This window comes from Podarcis melisellensis (genome assembly GCF_964234715.1).
Source record: "Podarcis melisellensis genome assembly, chromosome: 9".
Classification (NCBI taxonomy): Eukaryota; Metazoa; Chordata; class Lepidosauria; order Squamata; family Lacertidae; genus Podarcis; species Podarcis melisellensis.
In genome coordinates this window covers 9810876-9836922 of record NC_138541.1, presented here as the reverse complement: position 1 = coordinate 9836922, position 26047 = coordinate 9810876, and the positions used below count along the sequence as shown (strand labels likewise).

General features: G+C 45.0%; 2 protein-coding genes across 4 annotated transcripts in view; both read left to right on the top strand.

The window, feature by feature from the left end:
- The window catches only part of SCARB2 (scavenger receptor class B member 2), a 34537-nt gene extending 30048 nt beyond the window's left edge, over positions 1-4489 (top strand). For both annotated transcript variants that reach the window (XM_081925113.1, XM_081925114.1), the window contains one exon: positions 3190-4489. In XM_081925113.1, the coding sequence (XP_081781239.1) occupies positions 3190-3231 (42 nt within the window). In that variant the 3' untranslated portion in view covers positions 3232-4489. The remainder of the gene's footprint in view (positions 1-3189) is intronic.
- A 5874-nt stretch (positions 4490-10363) lies between these two features.
- On the top strand, positions 10364-25063 carry NUP54 (nucleoporin 54). Of its 2 annotated transcripts, XM_081925106.1 has the most exons (13): positions 10364-10736; positions 12401-12562; positions 15036-15119; positions 15225-15362; positions 16100-16326; positions 16529-16716; positions 17946-18142; positions 18885-18939; positions 19577-19670; positions 21128-21235; positions 22713-22832; positions 23575-23685; positions 24307-25063. In XM_081925106.1, exons 1-13 carry the CDS (start codon positions 10682-10684, stop codon positions 24433-24435), a joined length of 1668 nt encoding a protein of 555 aa, XP_081781232.1. In that variant the 5' UTR covers positions 10364-10681; the 3' UTR covers positions 24436-25063. The 2 variants fall into 2 exon arrangements, with proteins under 2 accessions (XP_081781232.1, XP_081781231.1); XM_081925105.1 differs by lacking the exon at positions 12401-12562 and having other exon boundaries at positions 10369-10736.
- The last annotated feature ends 984 nt before the right edge of the window (positions 25064-26047 follow it).

Below are 26047 nucleotides of genomic sequence, written 5' to 3'. Positions count from 1 at the left end.
TATCATAAAATGTGTATTTTTCGCTCTGCGTGAATGTGCATTTCACCCTAAAGCACACATCTTTTGAGTCGAGAACTACAAACACATGCATGTGTGAACCAGCCTTAAGGTCAACACTCCTCGCTTGGAAGGTCTTGGCAATCTCACTCCTGCAGCCCAAGCAAGGTTGGGACGTTTAGGCTGCTTCAGTTCTTACCCCACTTACGAGGAGTGAGCCCCATTGAATTCAGCGGGGCTTAACTTCTGAGTCGACGTAGTCAGAATGGCACCGTTGCTTGGTTGATTAGTCAAGTCGCCGTGTGAGCATGTGTGTGCTTGCGAGAGAAAGCGAGAGAAGGGGATGCCCTTCTTAAGGTGATGTCCGTTCCGACATTTGTGTGCTTTGGGTCAGGGCCGTAGTTCAGTGGTAGAGTATTTGCCAGGTCCAGTCCCCATCATCTGCAGGTGAAGCTGCCAGTCAGTTCAGACAATCCTGAGTTGGTCTGACTGCATGAGGCAGCTTCCTGTGTTTCTGTGTTCCCCTATTGAATAAGAAAGCAAGCGTGGTCTTTTTCCCTAAGCTAGAAATACAACTTTCCTCATGTGTGGATTTAATTCACTGACTAAAATTATTCTAGTTCTTCTACTGGCCATTGACCGAAATAAATAATATATAATCCTAATCCTGTAATACCTTAACTACCGTATTTTTTGCTCTATAAGACTCACTTTTTCCCTCCTAAAAATTAAGGGGAAATGTGTGTGCGTCTTATGGAGCGAATGCAGGCTGCGCAGCTATCCCAGAAGCCAGAACAGCAAGAGGGATTGCTGCTTTCACTGCGCAGCGATCCCTCTTGCTGTTCTGGCTTCTGAGATTCAGAATATTTTTTTTCTTGTTTTCCTCCTCCAAAAACTAGGTGCGTCTTGTGGTCTGGTGCGTCTTATAGAGCGAAAAATACGGTAGATTTCTTTAGTCAGGAACAGTCCTAGTTACTGTTTTCTTCTTTTATTTTGATACACATTTTCTTCCATTCCTCCTTCAATAATAATAATAATAATAATAATAATAATAATAATAATAATAATAATTTATTTGTACTCTGCCCATCTGGCTGAGTCTCCCCAGTCACTCTGGGCGGCTTCCAACAAAGTATTAAAATACAGTGGTCTGTTAAACATTAAAAGCTTCCCTAAACAGGGCTGCCTTCAGATGTCTTCTAAATGTCAGGTAGTTGTTTATTTCCTTGACATCTGATGGGAGGGCGTTCCACAGGGCGGGCACCACTACCAAGAAGGCCCTCTGTCTGGTTCCCTGTAACTTGGCTTCTCACAGTGAGGGAACCTCCAGAAGGCCCTTGGAGCTGGACCTCAGTGTCCGGGCAGAACAATGGGGGTGGAAACGCTCCTTCAGGTATACTGGGCCGAGGTCGTTTAGGGCTTTAAAGATCAGCACCAACACTTTGAATTGTGCTCGGAAACTTGCTGGGAGCTAATGTAGGTCTTTCAGGACTGGTGTTATATGGTCTTGGCGGCCACTCCCAGTCACCAGTCTAGCTGCCGCATTCTGGATTAGTTGTAGTTTCCGGGTCACCTTCAAAGGTAGCCCCACGTAGAGCGCATTGCAGTAGTCCAAGCGGGAGATTACACGACAACCATGCAAGGCTGATTGGCCCAACGTCTCCTTGCAATCATCATGGGCTAAGTGAGAACGTGAACCCAGGTCTCTCCATTCCAAGTTGGGTACTTTGGAGCCCAACCTAGTTTGAAAGTTGGCAGAGGGATACCAGAGTGTCCCAGGAGTCTTTTCCCCACTCTGCCTGTTGTGTGGGCTTCGTTTCTGAGCAGGTTCTTGCAACCGCAAAAGCAAACCTGCGTCTGTGTTGGTGTGCGCCATGCAGCTTTGCTTGGGGTGTCCTTCATGGTGGTGGTGGGTTTTGTCCAAAATGAGAGAGAGAAGAAACAAGCAAGGGGGGGTGTTCTGTTGCTGGCCGGACATCGGTTTCTCAGTTGAACCTAGAGGCAGCATTGCCCGGTGAGATGGAGCTGCAATCTCTTCCGCTTCCCGGAAGCGAGAGCGGAAAACAGTGGGGAGGTCAGCACGGTGCAGGTGCACCTGCGGAACCCCTGGGTTGGCTCCACCAGTGCTTTCACAGAAAGCGGAGGTGATTCAGCTTCTCCAGGTAAACCCCTTCTGCCCTGCTTCTCCCTGTCCTTCTTACTCTGCTCTCCCTGGAAGCAATTTTACCTACTGCGCTTATGGGTTAACTAAGAGACTGCATGGACCAGGGGAGGCCATGTCTTGCGGCCAAGGTGATGGGTTTTGGGGAGTGGAGGGTGGGTATTGCCAGTTGTTTTCTTTTATGTAAGAATTTTCAGTATGCAAAATGTATCCAGTTTTTTGGGGGCGGGCGGGCAACAACAGCTGGTTCTTATCATAGGAATGTTGAGGGTACAATTCCCAATTTGTCGATTGGCCGGGGAGGCTGGAAGATTTGACCAGAATTTGGATCCAAGATACATTTGAGAGCAGTACACTTCATCTAATGGAGAGTCATGTGATCTTGACTTACTTTCAGATTTCTCAGTTCGATGGTGGAGATGAAAACTTCCCCACATGTAGAAATCTGACATATGAGGGAAGAGGCTAGACTTAAAAGCCTGTCGCTGGTGTGCTAATTTTCCACAAGCAGGGAGATAATTGCTATAACTGGATATTCAAATCCACACCTCCAGTCTGAAATGGTAGAGTCTTTAGAACATGGTACCATGTGTTTTATCTGCCCCATTAAGACGCACAACTTTTCAAAGGAAAACCTCTGACCATGATACGACACGTACCTAAGATCATTTCCCTAAAAGCCATATACATCATATCCCTACTGTAATTTTCCAAATATATGTGCTTGTGTGATCTCTTAAGGCATATACATAACACAGACTTCAACTAGTTTCGTGAAATTCTCTGCCCACCCACCCCCCAAATTGTAATTCTGCAAGTGGAGCCTGGGGGTCTCTTAATACTCAGCACCCACCCTAAACTACAAGTCCCAGAATTCTTTGCGGGAAGCTGTGACAGTTTTACAGGTATAAAACCGAGACACTTCTACAGTGTAAGGGAAGCGCATACTGTATTTGTCAGCCTTGGGTTGCAGGTGTCAGGATAGCACCTTTCAGTTCTGTGTTTGTCTTTCCTACCTGTCTTAATTTCAGGCTTCAGAAGACGAGAGAGCGCCGCTCATCCGGACATCGTGACTCAATTTCCCCAGCAACAACAAGAACAACACTTTTCAGAAACGAGCTTAGTGATGACTGAACTATGCAAGCTGCTCTTAACTGCAACCACTACGCTGTACAACAGTCTCGACCGTCTCCCCTGCACACTAATATATGTTAACATTCTGTTTCGGGTTTTGCAGCATTCAGGAAGGGTTTGCTTTGTGAAAAGTGGACTGCTGTTTGAAGAGTGGAGGTTGCAGTGCTGCCTTTTCTAAAAAGCTGGAACAAAGGCAACTTCTGTTGTCTTCCGAGATTGCAAAAAGCAGTGTTCTAATATCCCTGTGTGGCTATAGACACTTGCACTGGTGTTCTCCCATTGACTCCCATGGGACTGTAGTAGTGTAGGTGTCTGTGGATCGGCCCCTTTCGTTCGCCTTTTTGGCGGGCCATAGGAGTTTATGTCAGCTGCAATGGGTCCGTTTTTATTTATTAGAATCACTAGGTACAATCCTGTCCTTCAGTAACCTGACTTACTGCCAGTCTCTCTGACATACTAGGCATTTTAGTTTCCTCCTTGTGTCCATTTTCACATTGCACAGCTGGGAATGTTTTGTCGGTCTAGCTAGCTCATGATCTTGATCCTATGATACAAAGGGAGATCTCCAGCCTCCATCACATTTTTCACGGGTATGGCTGCAAAACTAACAGCCCACTGTTGTACCATACTGCTCTGCATCCATTGGATCGATTTTGGGATGGTTCCCCATGAATGCGTACCTGTGAAAGTGACCTGCAGCTGGTTTAGCAGCGCCACTTGGGAGTCACAGATACCTGGTCCAGTGGGCTATTTTAAAAATGTGTCCAGTTCAGCACCTGTCTTTTAAGTGAATTGGTGTGTCTTCCCACCGCCCGCCATGCAAATGTTTTCTAAAAGCTGGTCTGTAGGTAGAAAATGTTTCCCGAGAGCCGGCTCTCAAGTATTTGATAAGGAACACTAAGGGAGTGCATTTGAATCGGCACACCTGTAAAGATCACTGGTTGCTCTTTTTCCATGGGCTGCCTAAAATTGTCAAAGACGTGCCCCTCTTGCATTCTCTGTGAGGTCTCCCTACAGACCAAACCAAGCCCTTGACATGCTACCTCGAAGGGGCTAGGAAATGCCAACGCTGTCCTTTTGCCCTCAGCTCTGCCAGCTAGAGCCTCCATTACTGCAAAAATGCTGAAAGTGCAGGCAGGTAGAAGCAACCATCGACAGTATCCTTGCTGGCGGCAGCCAACCTTACACTGGCACCCCCCCAAAAAAAAACCCCCAGGCATTTTGGGATGGGCAGGGAGAGCTGCCTTAGCTGGAACAGCTATTGGCAAAGGACCTGATCTCTCTCGCCAAGCCAGCCTAGAGTTGGTGTAACAACAACTCGCAGCTTTTATTGCCATCCTGTTCTGCGGTGGCAGAAGGGCTCTGTATGCAGTGGTGGTTTTGCTGCTTGATTCAGCCCCGCTGCTTCCAGCCTGGAGTTGCAATTGCTTGCCTAGTTGCTTTAGACATAATCTCCGAATAAGCCAGTTTCTCAGATCTAGTCGCATGCAGCATTTTGAGAGACCTCTCGGTGAGAGGCATCTAGCTGTGCCAACCCTCCCTTCCTGTCTGCTTATCTATTTTAGCCTCCCTGAGCGTAAAAAGGCACAAGCTCATATTGTGAGGTCTGGAAGAGGAAAGGGCTGCGTCGCCTAATGGCACCTGAATCAGAAGCCTGTGGAAAAAGAGCTGTACTGTTGTCTTTCACAGGTGTACATACAGGAGAAGAAGGGAAGAGTTGAATCGCAAGCTACCTTCGCCGGAGAGAAGGTAGCTCCAACCACTAGGTCATACCAACCTATGTTACTTAATGACCAGCTGAGCCTCTTCTGAGAGGCCCAGCTCATACTTAGATAGGTATAGCAAGCAACATAACCTGCCAGTGTCCTGTACACTTTTTCTTCCTTATGTAATCTGCATTGCTTCTGGCGTTACCTAAAATCTCATTCTGCCCGCTGACCAAATGCCCCATTAATATTAGTATATTTAAAGATCTCTTATTGATTCTTCAAAGTAACATGGTATAACTATCTCCCCCACATCCAAACGCCCCATTATTGTGTTGATTGCATTTCCCCTTCCCATTAGAAAAGCAATTATTACCTGAAGCTGCAGTAAGAAGGCAGTTTCCCCATCTATTTTTGGAGTGGTTGTCAAGACACACAACCTTTTGTCATTCATAGTGTTCACTAAGAACAGTTATTCGTTTATTTCAGTTGTGCTGGAATGTGTTGCTGGAATTCCTTTTCTGGAGCAGCCGAAAGACCCATCTGGTCCACTGGTCCATTTCCAGCTGTGGTTTCACCAGTGGCCTTCCAGATGTTGTCCAACTCCTAATTTCATTAAAGACCTCAAGTCTATGTAGGAGAAAGAGGTGGTTCTCCCATTACTAGAACCTGAGCGTCATCGCATGGAGGGAAGCTGCCCTGTGGTTGTCCAATGGAGGCTGCAGGCATTGCAGATTGATGTGCATCCTTAATTGTTTCCTTGGAAGTTTGTGCAAATTATTTCCCATGGTACATTTACAAAATTATAGCATGAACATTTACACTTCCAGCAGTTGGCACACAGCATTGCTTAAAATAACTGGAAGGCAGCAGGGAGGCTGCTTGTATATATTTCTGAGGGTACAAGGGAGCAAAAGATAACTTAGAACCATGAATAGTATTCGTATAGTATTATTTCTGATAGATGCGCCTCTACAGCTAGGTCATTGGCTCAGATCACCTTTCAGTGTTCATTTATACTTTAAAGGGAATTCCAAGTTCTTGAAATTGCCCCTTTGATGCTGCCTCTCAGTCTTAGTATTATGGGGTTGAGTAGTGTTTAGGCCCTCCTAACAGTGCAAAGCCTCCTAGGCTGCTTAAGTTATGTTATGTGGGTGTTGGGAAAGATGGCACTCCAGGTTTTGTTCAACGTGATCCCAGATTATTAGCCATGCTGGCTGGGACTGATGGGAGTTGGAGTCCAACAACTTCTGCAAGGCCACAGTCTCTCCTCCCTTGTTTATAGTGTCTGGTCAAGGCAGGGAGATTGTGCGCAGTACTATCACGAGTGGCTAAAGCGAGGGCTGCGCAATGTTTATAAAACAGCGAGCAGCCCTCATAAAAGGTTGCCTGTCCTGTGTCTCTAAATTTAGGCAGAACCATGTACAGTGGTGCCCCGCAAGACGAACGCCTCGCAAGACGGAAAACCCGCTAGACGAAAGGGTTTTCCGTTTTGGAGGCGCTTTGCAAAACGAATTTCCCTATGGGGTTGCTTCGCAAGATGAAAAAATCTTGCGAGTCCCTGCGGTTTCCCCCCGCTTCCCCCCCTTTTCCTAAGCCGCTAAGCCACTTAACAGCTGATCCGCTGATAAGCCGCTTAACAGCTGATCGCTAGAAGCCGCTAGACCGCTGTAGCGCTAATCCGCTAAGCTGTCAATGGGCTTGCTTCACAAGACGAAAAAACCGCTAGATGAAGAGAATCGTGGAACGGATTCTTTTCGTCTTGCGAGGCACCACTGTATACAACAGGATGAGCCAGCTGCTTGCTGTGAACGACTGAGTGAGTGCAAAGTTAGAGAAAGAGCAAAACTGAAAGTTCCAGGTTCCTTTCCTATTTTTGGTATGAGGGGTGGCGATGGTGACATTTGTGGGCACTTTTATTATTCTAGTTGTAGTGGAGACCATTTGCTTCCCTGTTAAATAGTTCTGCTGCAAGAAATGTCCAACAGTCTCCTGAAGCTGTGGACAAGGAAGCTTGTCATCTTCCGACAGAGGAGCGCCTAGGGGACTTTGGGATTTCCTGGAACAAAAGTTCTCTTGTGGGCTGCGCTGACATAACTGATGGTTTGTAAGGGCTTATTTAAATTGCTCAGAGAGCTTCAGGTACAGAATATTTATAAGACTGGTGTAAGCCAGGAAGCCTGCATTAGGCCCATATTCTATGATGTGGACCTAAGCTTGAGAGAGTTTTCCCAAGGCCACAACAATAGTTGATGACGAGTTTATCTTAACCATGGCACTGTAGAAGCAGTAAAAGAGCCTACTATCAAATCTCTCTTCAATAATACTTCTCCATATTTAAAACATGTTTAGTGGTGCAGCCAGAAAAATCTATAGGGACATGTCACAGTTGACAGCTTTTTAATGCAAAAAGAGAGAAATCTAGTATCAGGAGACAAACTATGGAAAAGATTCAGCTCTTATTTGGGGCCATTCTTTGTAGGTCAATCATGGTAGTTTCTCCAAAGCAAAAAAATGCCCTTTTTTTGGTGGGGGGTATCTAACACTGACTCTTTACACTCAGCCCTGTTAGTAATGAACGAAGTGGACTGTTGTCATGTCAATGAACTGTTGTCATGTTAATGTGGAATATCACATTAAATGGCTTTTTTGTTTCATTGCCTTTTCTCCTTATTCTTGTAACTTGCATTTCTGAATATTTTTCTCCTAAGGAACATCTGTTTAGTTAGTGAATCTCCCTCTATGTAAAAAAAAAAAAACCCAACCAGGCCTGTTTTAGTTCTGCTGCTTCTGAGAGAAGACAGTAGGAAATCCTGTCCATTTATACGCTTGGGCCAGGTGAGCAGATACATTCTTACCTGCCAGTTGTCCAGGTGACAAATGCTAAGAGGAGCCCTGCTGGACCAGATGCCTGTGGCAAGTCCATAAGGAGGAATGAAGCAGCCACACTCTGCCCATGAGTGATTCTCACAACTGGGATTCAGAGACATGCTGCCTCTGACAGTGGAGGATAGAACATCTAGTAGTTACTGATGATAGCCTTATCCTCCATGAATTTGCCTAATTCTCTCTTAAAATTATCAAAATGGATTGCCATTGTTGCCTCTTGTAGGAGCAAATGCCATAGTTTAACTACTATGCACCAGAGGCGAATTTGGGGCAGCAACGACCGTTTCCATCGCTCTGGGCACAGATCCTAGGAGTGTTGTAAGGTATTTCAATGCAGTTGTACTCCACTAAGCAGGACGGAAGGCAGGGGCACTGAATTTTGGCCTCAGGTGAGGTGCCATGGAAACTGGAAAGACCCTGTGTGCACTGTGTGCTTTCTAGCTGTCCCAGAGTCATTTCTCATTAGTATGGCCTAAAATATACTTTCTGCAGTTTCCGTTGCCCCTGAAAAGGATCTTGGCATTACGGCTAGATTAAACGCAAAAAAAGCTAAAGCAAAAGACCACACAAAAAAATTTCCTTCCAGTAGCACCTTAAAGACCAACTAAGTTAGTTCTTGGTATGAGCTTTCGTGTGCATACACACTTCTTCAGATGCACTGAAACAGAAGTTTCCGGACCCTTCTATATAGTGAGAAGGTGGGGAGGGGTATTACTCAGAAGGGTGGTGGGAATGGGTGATTGGCAGATAGCTGTGATGAGCCTGTTGACGACTCTTAACGACTGCAATAGGTATTACAGGAAGAAGCAAGGGGTGAGAAGGTGAAAAGTGGCTTTGTCATGTATAATGAGATAAGAATCCAATGTCTTTGTTCAGGCCAGGTTTCTCCATGGTTTTAAGTTTGGTGATAAGTTGCAATTCAGCAGCTTCTCTTTCCAGTCTATTTCTGAAATTCCTTTGTAGTAAAACACCTACTTTGAGATCTTGTATAGAATGTCCTGGGAGATTGAAGTGTTCTCCTACTGGTTTCTCTGTTTTGTGATTCCTGATGTCCGATTTATGTCCGTTTATTCTTTGGCGTAAGGTCTGGCCTGTTTGTCCAATATAGAGAGCTGAGGGACACTGTAATACCTATTGCAGTCGTTAAGAGTCGTCAACAGGCTCATCACAGCTATCTGCCAATCACCCATTCCCACCACCCTTCTGAGTAATACCCCTCCCCACCTTCTCACTATATAGAAGGGTCTGGAAACTTCTGTTTCAGTGTATCTGAAGAAGTGTGCATGCACACGAAAGCTCATACCAAGAACTAACTTAGTTGGTCTTTAAGGTGCTACTGGAAGGAATTTTTTTTGTTTTGACTATGGCAGACCAACACGGCTACCTATCTGTAGCAAAAGACCACAGATTCACTGAAATCATAATGAGGTATAGCCACACAGCAGCAGTAGAAAATACATTTTCAATACTTAGTGCACCTCACCCCTTCTGGACAAAGAGGCATGTGTGTTTACCTGCCAATGAAAGGAAAACAGAATTCTGGCTAGATGCACCTGAGGGGGGGAAGTCAGTTGGAGGTGTGCAGCTGCTACAGACAAAACCCTCCCAGTGATCTCTGCACCTCATTTGCAATATTCTCAAGTGTGTCCTTTGCAAACCTTCCTGCTAAGCATGCACCGCAGCAGATTCCAGGAGAACACAATGGTTGCGTAATTAAACATGTGATAAACGGGACTAACAGGTGACAAACGGGACCAGATGACGCAGGACTAAACTGGCCGAGGCCTGAAACACACATCCTAAATCCCCTCACTGAGTCATAGGTTGCAGTTCCTTTCATCATCATCATTTTTAATTTGTATACCGTTTTTCTATCTTGCAATACTCAAGGCAGTTTGCAAGCTGAAGAAAGAAAAAATGTGCATCTTATAACAATCTAATGCATTACAAAAACGTGATAATAAAACATAACTTTAAAATAGGCAACCTACATCAAAAAGTAACATTCAACAATCGTTAGAATAGTATTAAATAATAACATATGAAAGTTAAACAGAAATCCACTCAACAGTTACAATAAATAATTTCTAACTATAATCAATAAAACAACGGCAAGCCACAGTACATAGAATAATACAATACAAATTCAAAAAGTGGAAAGGTTGTTGAGGGTTTTTTTTGGGGGGGGGAACATTGTTAGAAATCCCCCCCCCCCAAAATCTACACTTCCGAAATGGGTTGCCCTACGGTCGACTTTCCCCATCAGGATCCCATCGGGCACTTCCTCTCCAGTCCACAAGGCGGAGCCTCTACCTTCCCGCAGCGCGCTCCGCAATTGGTGGCGCTTCAGGGGCCGGTCTAGGAATCCGCGACGGCCTCTTACGTCGTCGTATCGTCACCACAGCGCCTCGTTGTCGAGGCAACAAACCAGCTCGAGCGGCGCTCTCGGGGCGGAGGCGGAACCTTTTTTCACCACAGACGCAGAAATATAGAGTGACGCGCCACGGCGATTTTAAACCGGGACGCCGGGTGCCAGGTTTCAGCTAGCTTCCCGCTCTAATTTTTCGACACGAAATGCGTAAAGGGGAGTCGAAGTTAAGGGAGGCAGAGCGGCGGGTCCCTAGAAAACCGCGGCCGGCGCTAATATTGGGTTCCACTCTACACTTTTCCTATCTCTATGGCCTGGTCGCGGCCTCCCGCGTCGGGGTTGCAGTTTCCACCCGGACGACGAAGCTGAGCGGACCTTCCCAGGGTCAGTGGGTGCTGCCGCCGCCGCCGCTGCTCGGGTTCCCTCATGGCTTTCAACTTCGGGCCAGCCGCCGGCGCTGCAGCCGCCCCCAACCCTGCGGGTGAGTGCGGGGACAGCGGGGCGGAGAAGGGGGGTGGGGGGCGAGGGGCGTGGCCCTGGTCGCCCTGGCAACCGGGAAGGTAGCGGGGGGGGGCGGGGAAGGGCAGCACCTGTTGAATCCCTGGCTGCCTATTGCGGAGCAGCAGCAGTGCGATATCGGAGGGGGTGGGAGGGAGGAAGTCAGCGTTATTTGTTCCAGCCGTAGGTCAGGACAAGCACGCGAGCGCAAGGAAGACGCGAAGAAGCACAAAATGATGATGCGCCTTAAGGTTGCCTGAATGTCCGCTTGGCGCAGGGTTTTAGAACAGGAAGGGACCCCCGAGGGTCTTCGAGCCCAAACCCCTGCAATGCAAGTGTGTGTGTGTACACACACATATCCCCAAAGAAAGCCACCACCCCCACACGCAGAAGAGGCACTTAATAATAATAATATCACAGGGTCTGTATGAAAATGTAGCTATATATATCCCAAAGGAGGACCCCCACACACAGAGAGAAAAGAGGCACTTGTTCTTATTATTCATTAATGTCACAGGGTTTGTATAAAAATGTAGCTATATATTGCTCAAAGGAGGACCCCCTCACACAGAGAGAAAAGAGGCACTTGTTCTTATTATTCATTAATATCACAGGATTTGTATAAAAATGTAGCTATATATCCCAAAGGAGGACCCCCCACACACACAGAAAAGAGGCGCTTATTATTCATTATAATCACATTCATTAATATCACAGGGTCTATCTATAAATGTCACTATATATATCCCAAAGGAGCACCCCCACACACATACAAAAGAGGCACTTATTATTATTATTCATTAATATTGCAGGGTGGTTGTAGAGAAAGGCCAAGGGGCTGCAAAGTGTGGCTCTCCCACTGCCACGCTTCTATTTCCATCCATTAGCAAAACTAGGTCTCTGGCTGCTGCCAATCCCATGTTGCAGAGCCCCACAAATAAACATAATTAGTGCTAATTCCTATGAAATACATACGGTAGGATTGTAGAGTCCCGTGGCTTGGCTTTGGAAAAACAGGAGGTTCACAGTACTTAGCAAATTGAGAACCGCTGTGCTAGCCTGTTGCTGTCTGCCTGGTACTGCGAAGAGTATGTGTTTGTCTAGTATATGGCTGGCAGGCTGCATTTCACTTGGGAATTCACAAATTGCATGTTGATATGGACTGTTGTGATAATGTATGTGAAGCACTTTGAACAAAAATCCGTGTTTAAATGCAAAGTATTTGTATTAATCAGCATGGGGAGAGTGTAATTCTAAGGAGGAGGTTTGGGGAAGGGAACCACTGTCAAGTTTGTTACTGGTTCTTTACTTGGTCATTCATATCTACAAAATGTTAAGCCTAAGTGTACTGCTCAGCTCATTACTTCTAAACCCTTCAAAACGTAGACCATTCAAAACACCCTGCTCTCATACTGAGAAGGAATTTTTATTTGCATGTTTTTGGAACTAATATTTGGCAGTGAAAACTTCATTTGTCCTATAACAGCAGAGAAACGCTCTTGTACCTTTTCTTGCTATGGACTGATGTTTCTTCTCCTGCGTTCTTTGAAATTTCTCATTTTTGCTAATCAGAAACGGTTTTACTGCTTACATGTTTTGTTTCTCACTAATACTTCCTTGCTTTCTTTTCTGCTTCCCACTCATCAGGATTTGGTGGGCTTGAAACAGCAAACTCCACTGCCAGCGGGTTTAATTTTGGGGGTTTTGGATTAACTGCTAACCCTGCAGTGAATTTTAATATTGGGAATTTTGGTGTGTCTACTACCTCGGCTCCACCATTCAATTTTGGTAACAGTCTGGCCAGTGCAGGTAGAGAATGCACACAAGTGGTGTTTGTAATTGCATTGTTGCTGGGAAGGGTCCAAGAATTTGCTTCAGGCCCCTGGGGTCTAGACTCATTCATGTGGCATTGTTCCATTAAAATCCATTAAAGACCTCTTTCAGTGTTTAAAGACTGGAGTAGAAGCAGAATACTTCTTTTGCTTTTATCCTTGTAGCTTTTAAAATAACATTTGCATTGGACTCCTTAAATGTGTGACTGAAATGCCTAATTTTTCAAAGCTGTTTTATCACTGAAGTAGCTGCAGAGAGAGACTGCTCTGATCCAGCAGTTGCTTATGGGAACATAAAGCTTCACAGAAGGATGCAGTCTATGCGTTCGTTAAAGAAATGATGGATCAGGTCCCTCCATTCAATAAATGAGGAAGTCTGCACAGTCAGGAAATCTATGTGAAGGGCAATACATACTGAACACAGCATTGTGGGACTGCTAGCTACTTGCTGTGATGTAAAGTTTGAAGGGGAGACAACCTCTCCAAACATGGGGTGAATTCATGGCAAATCATTCCTCCATAGTACACATCCACCATGTTTGTGCCCTATCAGCTCATGAGGGTGTGGAATTCTCACTTTCCTTTCACAATTTTCCCGTTTACTGTGTGCCTATGAAACGGTGTAATGTGTGAATTAGCCTTGAATCCATGTGGATCTAGATTGGTTCATTTTCCTTGGGGGGAAACCGTTTTAATGACTCAGAGTGACTTAGCAGGCCAAATTTGTCATGTGCATTCCGCAAACAGGGATATAAAATTATGATCCCTTGGTAATAAAGTTGAATAACTTTGAAAAGGTATTTTTCTGTATCTCAAATTCTTGGACCCTACTGCATTTATGTTTTTTTCCCTTTCCTACGTCTCTTCATTGGATTTCAGTCATCACGAACTCACCACACTTTTATCAAGGCTTAATGGAGAAGCAAATTTTATACGATCAGCTAAAAAAACCAGCAATCCTCACTTTTGGTCTTTGAGAAATATGCTGGCTTTGACAAAAAGATTCTGACTTTTAAACATTCTCAACTATTTACCGTCTGTAGAACAAGTTGATAATTCAACTAGCTGATTTTGAACAGCCAGGCATCGATCCATCTTTGTACCTGAATGTGCCTGACATTAATATTCAGTATTCTAATATTCAGTATTTCTAATGCGCTCATTTAGTGTTAACCTTCAGTTCTTGTGGCTGTTCGTATAGGAAATTATATCATTCCATAGTCCTATCATTTCTGTACTGTAATATGCAACAGTTTCAATTATTTGTATAGTGTAACTCTCATCTCAGCTGTTAAAAGAAACCATTTGTTCACCCCAGTGACATTGTTTGCTTTGTGATTGGTCTGAATGGCTTTCACAATGTGAGTCTCTCGCACCTCTACCCACCGCATACAAATGCATGCACACTTCCAATCAGTTTTAAAATTCTTCTTGGAAAATTTCTGTGCAAGGAAGGACATGAGAAAGAGCTCACCACTGAGCTTCGATTGTTACTAGTATTACACCAAAATACTGTAATTGTTTTAAGATGGCAGCTATAACTGAACTTTAATCTTTTGAGTGCAGACAGGGATCACAAATTCTAATGCATTTATAAAAAATTGGTTTCAAGCTAGTATTTATTTATCTGTTTCTTTATTCTTTTGTTTAATACATTTACAATCCTGCACTTTCATCCAAAGGAGCCCAGGGCAGCACTGATTTCAGTGGGGCTAAAGCACAACTAATTTAGTCTTTGGGTTCACCCCCCAATTTTATGACTGTATAGGTTTTGAGTGCTTCAGGACAGGTTTAACCAGTGCATCTTTCACCCAAAAAGTTCAGTCAGGAACAGTGCTGGTTGGCGCTTGGTCAAGGAGAAGAGCAGGGTCCATATAAGCAGTTGCAGGGCCAACGTGTTAATGGCAGGCTGGAACCCTTCTTCTGATTGAAACCTATTCTGGGAGCTCCAGCAAAGCCATTTAATCAACTCTGTTGTGCCTGTTTAGCACAAAGAAAGGCATGCAAAGAGTGCCGGGAGCAGCTGGTTTCTACAATGCAAGGAAAATTCAGAAGACATATTTATGCCCACATAAGGAGCACTGATGTTCTAGAGTAGTTTAAAGCAGAGGCACTGCATTGATTAGGTTGTTTTTTTAAAAAGAATTTATATGTGTTTTCCTTCAAGTAACAGGATAGGCTGTCCCAAAAATAACAACAAAAATGTGCATCTGATATGATTTCCCAAAAGATGAAAGCATGTTAGTTACTTTAGTGTTAGCCCCTTCTCTGCAATCCCTTCGGCTTTAAACGAGGGCAACACATACGAGTTGTTTCCTTATCAGCATTCATTTGTCACCATCTCCCTTCCTAAAAAAAACCCTACCGGCATGTGATCGTCAAAACTGTGGCCTCGTAAAAGGCTTCCGGGCTTTTTCCCCCCTTTTGACTTGGGCATTTTGGTTTCCTAGGGGCCTTTGGAGGATTTGGGACGGCAAACACCACAGCTGGATCTACGTTCAGCTTCTCGGCACCTACCAACACTGGGGCTGGTGGTAAGAGCGCATGAATTGCACTGCACATGTCTTTCCAGTTAAAGCATTGCAGGAGCTTGGCATGACCTTATTCACACTGTGTTGTCCCGCTTTTCTTCTTTCAAGGGCTGTTTAGTGCTACCCAGAACAAGGGGTTTGGATTTGGTACTGGCTTCGGGACAGGTACCGGCCTTGGCACAGGTTTGGGAACTGGTTTGGGGTTTGGAGCCTTCAGCACCCAGCAGCAGCAGCAGCAGCAACCAAGTAAGTCCCCTAAGGCTAATGTCATATTGGAGCTCCTTTTCTCCTCTGTTCCTTTCTCCCTCCCATCAGACATCTGGGTGCCAGCCTCTTGGGCAAAGAAGTGGACTTTTTGAACTGTATTCTGGTTGGGCGTTTCAGGCGCCTGCTGTAGCTATTACCTTTGTCAGGCATCCACATATCTGCCTGAAGGAGATAGGATCTGCCCATGTGATGGCCACCTGCTGGAAACTCTAGCTCACATGGCCCTTAAATGTAAAATGTATGATTATCTCCGCCAACCATTTCTAGACCATCTATGTATTCCAACATGGAAACCAGAGACAGAGGTTATACGCTTCTTATTACAGGGGAGAGACCAGGAGCTCACCAACAGTAGCTAAGTTTTGATTTTTTTGTCATCGAAGTACGCTACAGGATCCTGCCCTTGCTGGAGACCCACAAAGATGAAATAGATTGCTCTCCTCTTCTTCCCTTTGGCAAATGACTGTACTGTTGAAATGGCGACAAAATCACACTGGCCTATTTATTCTGAATGTTTGTATGTGATGCCAATAAAGGTTTGATGATGATGATATATCTGCCTAAATTGCAAAAAATATAATAGCGATAAGCTCAGAAAATATGTAAACTCTTGGTCAGCATCTTATTTTACAAAGGGGCTACTTTGAGGAGAGGATAGTGGGCTAGCCCTGTGTGGTTGGATTTCATTTGCCATCTATCTACCTGTCTCGTTTTAGCCCTAGGAAGCCTCTTCAGCCAGCCTGCTCAAGCCCCTGCCCAGTCTAACCAGTTGATAAACACAGCAAGTGCCCTTTCTGCACCCACACTGTTGGGAGATGAGCGAGATGCCATTTTGGCCAAGTGGAACCAGCTGCAGGCATTTTGGGGCACAGGCAAAGGATATTTCAACAACAGCATTGCCCCAGTGGAGTTCTCGCAGGAAAACCCCTTCTGCAGGTTTAAGGTATGATTGGTTTTTCTGAAGACCACCTTCTTGGAAACGGTTGGTTGGCTAGCTAGTCTTAACTGCTGCTAGACATTTAGAGTTGATTTCCTTCGCTACATTTCACAGAGTTGTGGAATCGTAGCTTTCATGTCTTTGTGGTGCTGCAGCAAAAAGTTTGGGTACCTTTTCGTTGGCTGAAAAGGCTGCTGTCTATTCACAGGCTGTTGGCTATAGCTGCATGTCCAACAACAAGGATGAAGATGGCTTGGTAGCACTGGTCTTCAACAAGAAGGAAGCAGAAATCCGAAGCCAGCAGCAGCAGCTTGTGGAATCTTTGCACAAAATCTTAGGCTCAAACCAGACTCTCACAGTCAACGTGGAAGGTGTGAAGACCATGCCAGATGATCAGTAAGTACATTGCATGGTGCATGTGTGTCCCTTCCTGGCAAGAAGAGGCCTCTTTATGCCCAAGGAGAGTAACATACTTGATGCAGGGATGGCTAACAGGTGTAGGCACACCCATTTCACCTCGCCTCCTGTGCTGGTCCCATGGGTTACCCGAGAGGCGAGGTCCAAGTCCGGTCCGTGGTCAAAGGTACAACATGGAGGAAGTTCGTAGAAGCTGAAGCTGGGTGCAGGACAGGGAGTCGGGCAAAGTCAGGAACAGGCTTGCAAGCAGGGAGCCAGGGCAGGTCAGGCAGGAAAGCAGGACAGGGTTCAGGCAGGAACTAGCAACCAACAATTTTGTTCCTGCAACTTGGGACTGGGACTGGCTGGCTTTTATCTGCCCTGAGGCATAGGGCTTCCCTGATCCTCTGGTGACTCGCCTCTCCTGGCCTGGAGGCGAGCACTACTCCTGCGGGAACTTAGTTCCCTCCGCCTCTCTGCCCTGAGCCTCTGCAGCTCAGGAGAGGTTGGAGGGTTACTGAACCCAGAGGCAACCTCAGCTTCCCCTGACGGGGCTGAGAGTGGGGCACCTGCAGGCAATGGGTCCTCCATCCCCTCAGGGGCCGGAGCAGACTCAGCTGATGCCTGCACCTGAGGATCCAGCACAGGTGAGGAACCCTTCAGGCCCAAGCCCCAGCCCTGGCTCAGCTGGTTCTGGAGGCGGGGACTCCTGTGCAGGCTGGGATTCCTCAGGGTCAGCCTCCGAGTCTGAATCCCAGGCCATCACACCTCCTTTGCTCCTCTCTGAGCCAGATTGGGCAGAGGTGCTTCCTCTTATCTGCAAGACATCCCTCTCAGGAGCAGGTGAAGGCACCCCAGAGGCTTGTCATTTGGAGGTCCATGTACAGAGTGTCCCATCCAAGTCGCTGGTGGGTGGAAATTGCTGCCATAGCAAGCTCCATACATACATCAGATGAAGAGCCCAGCCAGTCAGATAATAATTGGAGGAAGCTGGCCAGACCATCTCACTTGGTTAGAGCATGGTGCTGATAATGCCAAGGTTGCAGGTTCAATCCCCATATGGGACAGCTACATGACCCTGCATTGCAGGGGGTGGACCAGATGATCCTCAGGGTCCCTTGCAATTCTATGGTGCTATGAATACATTTGGTTTTTTGAGATCAACCTTGAGCGTAACAACAGTAAATCATTTTAAAATGTGTAAAATGTGTTTGTATTGGCTCTTTTAGGACTGAAGTAGTCATCTATGTTGTTGAGCGATCTCCAAATGGGACTTCCAGGCGAGTCCCCTCTACCACTCTGTATGCACACTTTGAACAAGCAAATGTCAAAAACCAGCTGCAGCAGCTTGGAGTCACCCTCATCATGGCCAGGACAGAGCTTTCTCCAGCACAGGTCAAGCAGCTTCTGCAGAGTCCTCCTGCAGGTAATCTGTACTGCAGCTAAGTGCTTTGGTTAGATCAGGCTTCCCTAATCTTAGCCCTCCAGATGTTTTTGTCCTACAACTCCCATGATCCCTAGCTAGCAGGACCAGTGGTCAGGGATGATGGGAATTGTAGTCTCAAAACATCTGGAGGGCCGAGGTTGAGGAAGCCTGGGTTAGATGATGGAGGAGCATGTCCTGCTGTAATACAAGCTGAAAGCACTGTCGTGTTCTTTAAAAATAAGTGTTTGGCCAGCCATTTAAGGGGTTTGCTTTAGATATGGGATGCATTTTAATTGGACTTGGTTTGTAGAAACAATCTGGAAAGAGACCTAAAGGACAAGTAAATAATCTTCTAACTCACTCGTTGTGCGGTAGATCAGCGGTGGGTTGGTTTTTTCCTTTTCCCTCTTGAGACAAAACAGCAGAACAGAAGCAGAAAGTGGTACTTGTAGCAGTAATTAATGCTTCTTTAGGGGTGGGTTCTCACAAGAGAAAAATTCACCAAATTAATTGGAAATGGGATATGAAGAAAATATCTGAAGTGTGTTAAAATTGTCATTTCTGAAATGTAGTTCACCTGTTTTTTGGGGGGCGAGGGGGGCTATGATTTATATGTGTGTTAAACCTGGGTGTGCTTTTTTAGCAAGATAAATCTTACCTCCAACTGATCCTAATAAACAATGGCTGAGGCTCAATGACTCGATGCTGTCCTCAGTGACTTAACTTGTTTTTCCTTTTCAAGGAGTTGATCCAATCATTTGGGAACAGGCCAAAGTTGACAACCCAGATCCTGAAAAGTAAGTCTGGTGGTTTTCAAGGTGGTTTTTGCATTGCTTGAATAATTTTTTATGGGAATTATGTGTCTTTCTGAGAAGGGATGGGCAAAATGAGCACCCTGGCGATCACAGCTCCCAAGAGCAATAGCTGGAAAATAGTCATAACGCCACATCGAAATCTAGATGGCTTTCAGTTAGGAAGCGCATGCAAGACTGAACCATCACAAGAATGCATGTGGGGAAATGCATGCTTGAGTGTGTCCCTGTGTTAAAATCTTGCTTTGTTACTACCACATCGGGGAGAAGCTACGCTAAATTTGCAGGTGGAAGAAAGTTTTAGATGTTGGTGCATATTCAGGCATGCTATCCCTCATACGTACTCTTAAGAGCTTGTTGGGACGTCAAACCCAACAGTCCTCAGTGGAATCTGTTAAGACTTCCAGCTGCTGGCAACAGAGTTAGCACAGTCAAGGGTGTGTGTGCATGTGTTTGAACCAGATTCATGGTACTTTACCAGAGACAAAACCACCGTCTTTTTCCCCTAAAGGGATGGTGAGGCCTCCTGACTCCCTAGTTAGAGTGCCTTGTTTGCTCCTATAGCCTAATCATTTCTATGTGTTGCCTAATTTCTACCATATCGATGCTCTTACTTCTCTAGGCTAATTCCAGTGCCGATGGTTGGTTTCAAAGAACTGTTGAGGAGGTTGAAAGTCCAAGACCAAATGACGAAGCAGCATCAAACCAGATTAGATGTGAGCACCAGCTTCTGAATACCACTGTTGTGATTATTTGTGGCTGGCAATGGATGCTCTGGCTAAGAGTCTAGTTGCCTTTTGCTTTGTAAATCCTGTGTTCCAGGTGCCAGAAACTTGCTACCATAAAACACTCCAGACTCTCGGGGCCAGGGATTGGTCGCTTGCTCCACCTAGGCTGGGGTTAGCAATTTCCCAGCAATTGTAAAGAGCGTGGAAGATGCTAAACTTGAGGAATCAAAATGCATAGCATGTTCTACAATATTTCCACTCAGCTTCTACTGCTTGTGTGTTCCAGAGGCACAAATCAACCGTGTCTCTTCACTTTCACTAAGAGCTACACTTGAGATGCTCAAAGTGAGGTCTTACATCCCTATTTTATTTTATTTTCTAATTTATAGCTTTATTAGAACAATACATACATTTTACAAAAACCAAACACAACAAACAACATCACATTCTCTTGACTTCCATTCATCCCCTTGCGTTATCTAAACTTCATTTTCTACTTCACACTTTTATATTTCCTCTTTCTAAATATTTAAAATTACTTTATTATTTGGTCCTCTATTGTCTTGTAAGATTCAGTCCAGACCCGTCAAAGCATTTAGATTTTTACAGTACTGTTTTAGATATTGTACTCTCTAAAGACATTCCATTCTTTATTTAATCTCTGTTTTGAGTCATTTCTTAAACTTCCCATCATTTTGGCTGCTTCTGTATATTCTATCATCTGTACCTGCCAGTCTAATTTGGTGGTTATCACGTCTCCTTTCCAATTTTTTCTATTAAAATTCTAGCCACTGTTGTCACATGCATGAAGATTCTTCTAAAAAAATTTGGGATTTCAGTCTAACCTCCCTAATTTAGAGGAGGTACATAGCTCACTATAGTACATGTTATGTGCAGAAGGTCCCAGGTTCACTCATTAACATCTCAAAGTAGTGTTGGCAAAAACTGTCTGAATCACTCCTTGTAAGTGCAGACAATATAACTGTTTGAGTTGCAATAAGGCAGCTTCCTGTGTTTAGTCTTAAATCTGCCCAGTGGCTAAACGAGTAATACCTCTTCACTTGCATACTAACTTCAATGGTATCAAATCTCTTTTAATCTTCAAGTTCTTTTATTCTTACTGGAGCCAGCTGGCTTGGTTAGTTAAAAGTGTTCCCTGCCCAAAAGCATTTATGCTATGGTACATTGCATCCATTTTTTCCCTCTCTCTGCAGTTGGCTTGTTGTGATTTTTGAAGCGTGTGTTTTTGATTTTCAGGGGATTTTTAGAGCAGTCACTGTAGATCCACCCGGCTTCATAATTCTGTAGCTGGTTGTGGGCTGTAGCTGCAAAGGATTTAAAAGGCTTTCGACACATGAAGGGACACCTAGGTGTAAAACCGGACTGATAGTTCACAACCTGTGCATTCTCTCTAAACAGTTGACCCAATCTCTCCCTGTCTGTAGATAATATCAGAAGACATAAGTGAGCTTCAGAAAAACCAGACTACAACGATGGCCAAAATAGCTCAGTACAAGAGGAAGCTAATGGATCTTTCGCACAGAACATTGCAGGTAGGCTGTTGCTTGTCCCTGTGGTAAAAATGGGTGGTGATTAAGAGCGATGGCAAAGTGCAAGAGCGAAGAACATGAGATGAAGGTCAAGAAATACTCAGGTCAAGTCTCAATTCAACTAGGGTTGTCTAAGGTGGTCCTTAGGCAAGTCCCTGTTGTCTCTGCCTCAGTCCTCCCATCTGCAGTGTGGGGGAAGATGGATAAGACCATAAAAAGAGGATCCCAGGTCCCTCTATACCTGCATCCTGATTCCATCTGGGGCCAGACAGATGATTCTGGGAAGTTCATAAGCCCAGGCCATAAAGGCAAGCGTGTTCTCCCTGACATTGCGTTTTCTCCCAGACCCCTATGCTACCTTAGAACACTGAGGTTCCCTATTGCTGTCGTGGCTAATCAGCCACCAGTAGATAGATCTTCATTCTCCTCTTAAAGCCATTCAAACTGCTGTTTGGATAGGAGATCAAAGAATCTTTGGGTCTTGATCCCAGTTTAGCCACACACTGCCCCTTGCCTTTCTAGGTTCTGCTTTCTCATCCCCCCCTTTATAATTAAAAACCAACAGTTGATATGGTACATGGTTGATTTATGGGATGGAATAATGTACATTGGACATGTTTATTTTATGGTCTCTTAACTTTCAATTGTACCTTAAAAAATAAATTATTATACAACTAGGGAGAAAATGGGTTTATAAGCTCTTTCTTTTTTTTTACTTCCGTTACTCTGTAAACCTCCATGTGTATCTTATAATAATTTTATTATTTGTACCCTGCCCACCTGAAGGAGCATCTCCACCCCCATCGTTCTGCCCGGACACTGAGATCCAGTGCCAAGGGCCTTCTGGCGCTTCCCTCGCTACGAGAAGCCAAGTTACAGGGAACCAGGCAGAGGGCCTTCTCGGTAGTGGCACCCGCCCTGTGGAACGCCCTCCCACCACATGTCAAAGAGAAAAACAAACTACCAGACTTTTAGAAGACATCTGAAGGCAGCCCTGTTTAGGGAAGCTTTTAATGTTTAATAGACTATTGTATTTTAATATTTTGTTGGAACTGTCCAGAGTGACTGGGGTATAAATAAATCATCATCATCATTATTATTATTATTCCAACAAAATACTAAAATACAGTAAGACATCAAACATTAAAAAAAAAACTTCCCTGTACAGGGCTGCCTTCCAATGTCTTAACTCCTTGACATCTGATAGGAGGGTGTTCCACAGGGTGGGTGCCACTACCAATAAGGCCCTCTTGTGGCTCTGTGCAAAGACACTCTGCATCTGTCCACTCCTTTGAGCGGTCTTATTGACCTCAGGTGTGTCTGAGGATAGCCTTCCCATTTCCAGGCATATTTTGCATCCCCAAGGCACCTGGGGGAAAACAGACCAGGTGCTCCACATTCAGCTGTGCTGCCCCAAAAAGGACAATCTCTTTTTTTGGTAAGGGGTAGCCTTCTAAAGCATCTCAATTTCTTCACAAAGGTGTTAATCAAGCAGGAGATCCAGAGGAAAAGTGGCTATGCCATCCAAGCCGATGAGGAGCAGCTTCGTGTACAGTTGGATACGATCCAGTGTGAACTCAATGCTCCCACGCAGTTCAAGGTCAGCAACTCAGGACGCATAACCTCGCATACCAAACACAGAACTGTGCAATAAGCTGCCTGGTGCTTTGCGCTTGCTCCTTCTGTTCACTTGCATTTCATGCCTGTCTTACATCTCCCAAGTTCTTTTATGCTAATGTGGAAGGCTTTGTCTGTCTTGGACCTATGCCATGCTGTTTGTTCATGTTTAAATGCATTTTAGAGTTCCTCTTTAAAAACTGGTACAATGACAGTGTCTTTGAAATGCCTCCAGCTCCTTCAAACTAATCTGGTAAAATCTGTAAGTGGTATATTTTCACAGGCCTCTCAACCTGATCACTGACACTTCCTTTCAAGAAAGCAGCCTTAGGGAGAGGTTACTGAGTCAAGTCAGCAGGGTGCCACATCAGTCTGAGAGGCCTTGAGATACTTGCTTGTTGGAGATACTAAGGCAGGGGTCGGCAAGGTTTACCTCGCCTGGGCCAGTTCACTCCAGCGGAGATTCCTCCGTGGGCCTGATTGTGTGCGTGCGTGATTTCCGGCGTCTGCGTAGACACAATTTCTGGCGTTGTGGAAGCGAATCCCTGTGCTGCTCTGGCTTAGTGCAGCGCACGGGGGCTCGCTGAACGCGTGATTTGGGAGCAGCGCATTGGCCTTAGGTTGCCTACCCCTGTACTAAGATCTCTGCCACTTGTCCCACAGGGCAGGGAAAAAGAAAGTGCTTTCTGCCCTAAATTCAGTGTTTCTTCCTTTATTTCTTCCAGGGCCGGCTGAATGAGTTGATGTCCCAGATCAGAATGCAGAACCACTTTGGAGCCGTGAGATCGGAAGAGAGGTACTACATCGATGCAGACCTCTTGCGGGAAATTAAACAGGTAACAATCGGCAGGAATGCAAATTCCTTCGTCACAATAACATGAGAAAGTCCCGGATGCATATTTTGTGCTTCCACTATTTCCATTCCCAAAGAATTGGATGTTTCTGTTGCATGAGGTGAGGGAGCGGGATGGCCAGTGAAATTTGTGTTTGGTAGCATAGAAAACCTGGGGAACGGACTCCATGGTGCAGAGCCTCCGCTGGAAGCCCCGGTCAACCCTAATTTTTGGCCATTTGCCACTAGGCAACGCTTACATGTTTCCAAGGTGGTCTTCCAAAACATAAGGGCTAGAAACTTGCATTTAAAAAACAACACACCGAAACATAGTAAGCTGAATAAGGCAACAAGAGCTGTGACCTAACCCTGGGTCTGGATTCCAGTGTTAACGTGTATGAAAGGGGAGGTATCAGCATGTGACTTTCTGCTGAGTAACCCATGTCTCTCATGTAAACACATAGGGGAAAGATTGGAGCAGTTGTGATCTCTCAGTTGAGGACTGATGCCTAGCATTTTACAAACAGAAGGGCTGACCGTTGCCAGGAAATTCACAGGCTAGGCTTGGGAAGGTCAGAGTGGAGTGTTTACGTGGCGATTCTGTCTCCCCTTCCCTTTCTTTTAGCATCTGAAGCAGCAACAAGAAGGGCTCAGCCACCTGATCAGCATCGTAAAAGATGACCTGGAAGATATAAAGCTCATAGAACATGGATTAAATGAGAGCATACCTATCAGAGGAGGGGTGTTCAGTTGATGGACACCCTTCTGTTGTCCAGAGGCTTATGGAACCTGTAATATCCTCTCCATGACCAAAACTCACTAGGTGGTTTAAAATATATCTATCTATCAATAAATCTTAGTATGGGGCAAGAGGAGTCCAATAGTATTGGTGTCCTTTCCCCAATTTGGCCATCAAGTGCTTCGGTTTCCTAATGGTGCAGCTGGTTTCAAGAACAGACTTTAGACACTTCAGAAGCTGCTTTGTGATCTAAGCCTGCAATTTTGGCACTATTGACTGTGTGGGTTAGGTTTATGAAGACACCTTCCATGTTAACATCTTGAGAGGAAATACAATGTTATTGCTTACAGCAAACACTCCCCAAAATAACTGCTGGTTGTTTATGTGCCCATAAGACATTGTCCAATCTGTTTAAACAAACTTCGAAATAAAGCTTTGAACCTTCTACATTACAGGGGGGAAACTGGGTGTCTGATGTGCTTCTTTCAGACAGGTGATGGAAAAGAAGCACTGGATAAAGGTGTTTAAAAACAAAAAAAAACTATTGGTATCTAAAGCCTATATTTTTATATCATTTTAATTCAACAGAATATGCAAAACCTTCTTTCTAAGAGGTAATAAAATCAAATATTTACCCTTGTTATCTTGCTGTATGCTGTTTGTAATGGAACACCAGTTTTGCAAATTTGTGCAGTGGATGCAATTTCTTCCTAAGCAGCATTTGAGGAATTGCCCTGAAGAGTTCCTCTCTTGGTAGGATGCTCTTATCAGCCACAACAGTGTGATTTTTCTATTGTTGTTGATTCCTCAGCAGGGCATCGCTCCTCTTTCATTAACATCACCATTACAGTTCTCTGTGTTTAAGCTATAGCTCATTTTGCTTATATACTTTCTATGTGCTGAAGATCAAAACTGAACTGAACTGAACTGACCCGATACTGAAACGAAGCCAAGAGTTTGCTTCATGACTCTTGGTCTGGGGGTAGTGCTGCTACAAAGCCCTCCTCAAAAATAGCAGTGGATGAGCTGGCTGGAGCGGGGAGAAACAATTGGCAAAAACTGCAAGTAATGATTGCAGCAGGAAAAGCTGTTGCGATTTAATAAAAACAGCAACACATCCATCCAGCTGCTAGTACTCCGCCTCCTGTGCAAATGCATTTCTGTAAACAAGGGTTAACAATTTAGGTATGCCTTTTAAAAAAAATCACTTTAGATGCGGCAGCTGTGGGTGCCAACACCAGCAAGGACCTGCTGCAGCACCTGCAAGATTCCCTGCCCCTTCCAAGAATCCAAGGGCATTGTGGGGGAATCATGATGCCAAGTACTTTGCGGAATGCATGGCTGTCCTGTGCAAATGTTCTAAACAGAAAGATAAATCAAAGTGTATGCAGGAGGTGAGCAACCAGGGCAACAGCAGGCCGGGGGCAGGACAGTGGAGCAAGCAAGGCAACTCAGGGGTATCAGGCCCAGAGAAGTGAGGAAGCTACAGAGCCAAATTTACCCTGGCTTCTTGCCCATGCTAGAATTGTGGCGCTTTGGGCGAACGTGGCAATATCTGGCAAACTCTCAGTGTATTCACAACAGGCTTTTCTAACATAAGCCTATTTGACAAGGGAGCTTTTTTAAA